The sequence below is a fragment of the Capra hircus genome, chromosome 23, assembly GCF_001704415.2.
Source record: "Capra hircus breed San Clemente chromosome 23, ASM170441v1, whole genome shotgun sequence".
NCBI classification, from domain to species: Eukaryota; Metazoa; Chordata; class Mammalia; order Artiodactyla; family Bovidae; genus Capra; species Capra hircus.
The window spans coordinates 20089073-20092656 of record NC_030830.1 but is presented as its reverse complement, the minus strand read 5'-3'; the positions used below and the strand labels follow the sequence as shown (position 1 = coordinate 20092656).

The window sequence follows — 3584 nt, the reverse complement described above, 5'->3', positions numbered from 1 at the left end:
AATAAAGTTCTTCACTCCCAAACTTCTTGAGTCTATTTTCAGGAAGAAATGAACAATCAATCGTCCTTGGAGTAATGTAAATGCTCAAATGTCAGTTAGAGAGTGGTGGGAAGATGGAGTGCAAGGGCCATGTAACTGACCAGAACAAGGGCAAGGGAGAGGCAGAGTTGGAGGAGAAAGTTCCAGAGAGGAGATGAAGCTATGCTGAAACTCAATAATAGATTGTTCAATAGATGGACAAATAAGGAGGCAAATTTCCAGCCCCTTCCACCAGGGGAAAATAAACACAAAGAAAAGGAAATATATGCATACAAGGCACATACTAAAAGATGCAAGCAGTTTGCTGTGACTATAACATATGGTCCATTGGATAAAAAGTGAGATGGAAGTCTATCAATAGTCTACCTTGATCTATAGATTTTCATCAATTATATTAAGAAATTTGATTTTAACTTGGAGCAAGGGTAATTTTCATTTATCAAACAACAGTCCGATGGAGAAAGCTTGGCAGATGAGATATATTTTTTTTTTAACTGTTGCAATGATGTGACTATCTCAGCAGTACAATATAGACGTGATGTGAATGGCTGTGACAGTCTTCACATGGTTGCCTCTTCTTCATTCACATCTCAGCTCAGGTTTCTCTTCATCAAGAACCCTTTTGGAACAGCCAGTCTAAGTAGGTCAGTCACCACAACTTACCCAAGTTTTAAATCTCTGCATTGTAACAATTATTTATTGAATAGTCATTTAATTATTGCTTTCCTTAACTGAATAAGTTCCCTTTGGAAAGAAGTGGTATTTTTTCATTGTTTTAAACCAGGACCTACAGTAACTGCAAAATACTTGGAAAGTATTCTGCTCAATAAATACTCGTAGAGTGAATGAGTGAAGAAAGTAAGTCAGTGGGAAAAGAAGAGGAAAGAAATAGGTATTTGAGGAACTTCATTTGATAAAAAGAAGGAATGAAAGAGATTTGTGCTGACTTTTTTCCCCCATTTTATGCCTGCTGACTAGATACACTGTGGACAAATCAGTTGGGATAGTTACATAGAATAGTACTGGTTTCAGGATGAATATAACTTCCAAACTTTAAAATTTTTAAATTATAGGTAAGAAATTTATCTCTTTGGCTCACTGGAGCTTATTAAGAGTAATACAAAGAGTTATATTGCTATCCGAAAGAATTTTCCTGATGACTTTGCTCTTCTTTTCTTAAGGTCATGAACCTCAATTGTTCCTTGTGGCAAGACAACAGCATGTCTGTGAAACACTTTGCATTTGTCAAATTCTCTGAGGTCACCGAACAGTGCTTCCTTTTATTTACCCTCATCCTACTCATGTTCTTAGCATCACTGACAGGCAACGCTCTCATAGCCCTTGCCATCTGGACCAATCCAGCCCTCCATACCCCTATGTACTTCTTCCTGGCCAACTTGTCTCTCTTGGAGATTGGATACACTTGCTCTGTCATACCCAAGATGCTGCAGAGCCTTGTGAGTGAGGCCCGAGGAATCTCTCGGGAGGGCTGTGCTACACAGATGTTTTTCTTTACATTATTTGCTATAAGTGAGTGCTGCCTTTTGGCAGCCATGGCTTTTGATCGCTATATGGCCATATGCTCCCCTCTTCACTATGCAACACGAATGAGTCGTGGAGTGTGTGTCCATTTAGCAATGTTTCTTGGGGAGTGGGTTGCATAGTAGGCTTGGGCCAAACCAACTATATTTTTTCTTTGGACTTCTGTGGCCCCTGTGAAATAGACCACTTCTTCTGTGACCTCCCCCCTATTCTGGCACTAGCCTGTGGGGATACATCCCATAATGAGGCTGCAGTCTTTGTTGTGGCTATTCTTTGCATTTCCAGTCCATTTTTATTAATCATTGCTTCTTATGGCAGAATTCTAGCTGCTGTGCTGATCATGCCCTCCCCTGAAGGCCGCCGAAAATCTCTTTCCACATGTTCTTCCCACCTGCTGGTAGTAACTCTCTTCTATGGCTCAGGATCTGTCACCTACTTGAGGCCCAAGTCTAGCCATTCACCAGGGGTGGATAAACTCCTGGCCCTCTTCTATACTGTGGTGACATCCATGCTCAACCCTATCATCTACAGCTTACGGAACAAGGAAGTCAAGACAGCTCTTCGGAGAACTCTGGGCAAGAAAAAGTTTTGACTCATGGGTAGATACCAGAGGAACATACAAATTCCTCTTTGCAAAAGATACACACTCAACCTAAGAGGAAAGAAGAAAGGAGGGAGGGAGGAAAAAAATTGTACTTGTCAAACTATTTTGTAAGAACATTCTTTAATAACTGATTGTAACAATGCTTGTAATTTTGGAGACAGCTGTCTTCCCATAGCTAAAGTTCTGACTGCCAAATTCTGGAAAGAAGCTGGCTATTAAAGAATTTAATAGGAGAGTCCAACACTAGACAAGTATTCCAAAATATTTCTGTTTAAAATATAGGTTTAGAGTATAGATTGCCAGATTATATCTCAGAATCCTGGCAAATACTCACCCTATACTCTTAGGCATTTTATAGCCCCTGAGGGCCCATCTGACTTCTGCTCTTGTCACTAGGGTCTGTCCCATAAAACTCCAAATTCCCTAGTAACTCTGTGACATCTATTACTTACTTCCATAAAAATGTTTTAAAATTCTTTTGCCTTAATTGTTGGTACATTCTATAGAGTTAAATTTTTGAGTTGTGTGTGCTATAAAAATATGTAGACATCAGAAGAAGTAAACTCTTATAGTCAGAGGTATTTGTTGCAGAATATTAAAAGAAAAATATGGGAAATTTTTATGGAGAGCCCTCATGGTCAAAATGTTTTTAGAAATAAAGAGAAATCACATCTAAATCCAAGGATGGAAGATGAAAGCTGTACTAAAAATAATTAATATAAATATTTAATATAAATAATTACATAGATTTTTATTCAATTTATAAAATTTACATATGTGCAAATGACTCATAACTGAATACACTTGGAAATCATCCAAAAACTTGACCTTAAGAGAAATGAACATGGTTACAACACAATCTAGTAGCTTAAGGCATGTATGAGATGCGTTTCCTTGGATTTGAACATCTTGTCCTCAGGGAGGTGCTATGATATATGAGGGATAAATAACTACTCAAACAGTAGCTATAGTATGACAAAAAGTGGAGAACTGTGCTGCTACTATGACTTAATTTACAGTACCAGAAGAATAGGTTCTGGGGGACTGATGTATGGTATGGTGACTATAGTTAATAATACTGTATTATATACTTGATATTTGCTGAGAGTACTGTAGATCTTCAGTGTTCTTACCATACACATACACAAATGATAACTATTTGAGGTGATGGAATATGTTTCTTAACTTGACTGTGGTAATCATTTCACGAAGGACACATATATCAAATCATATTATATACTTTATATACAATTTTATTTGTCAGTTTTATCTCTTAAAAGCTGAGGGGGAGAAAGACTGTGAAAATTCTACAGTCAGGGTATAGTAGTGATGTTCACTAATGACAAAGATGTGTTTTACCAGATATATGCATTTTATCAAAAACTATCCAATTCATTGT

General features: G+C 37.5%; 1 protein-coding gene across 1 annotated transcript; it reads left to right on the top strand.

Annotated features, from left to right (window-relative positions):
* On the top strand, positions 1224-2173 carry LOC102172502 (olfactory receptor 10C1-like). The gene is given in 2 exon segments (XM_005696792.2): positions 1224-1674; positions 1677-2173. Coding segments are annotated over 2 exon segments (948 nt in total).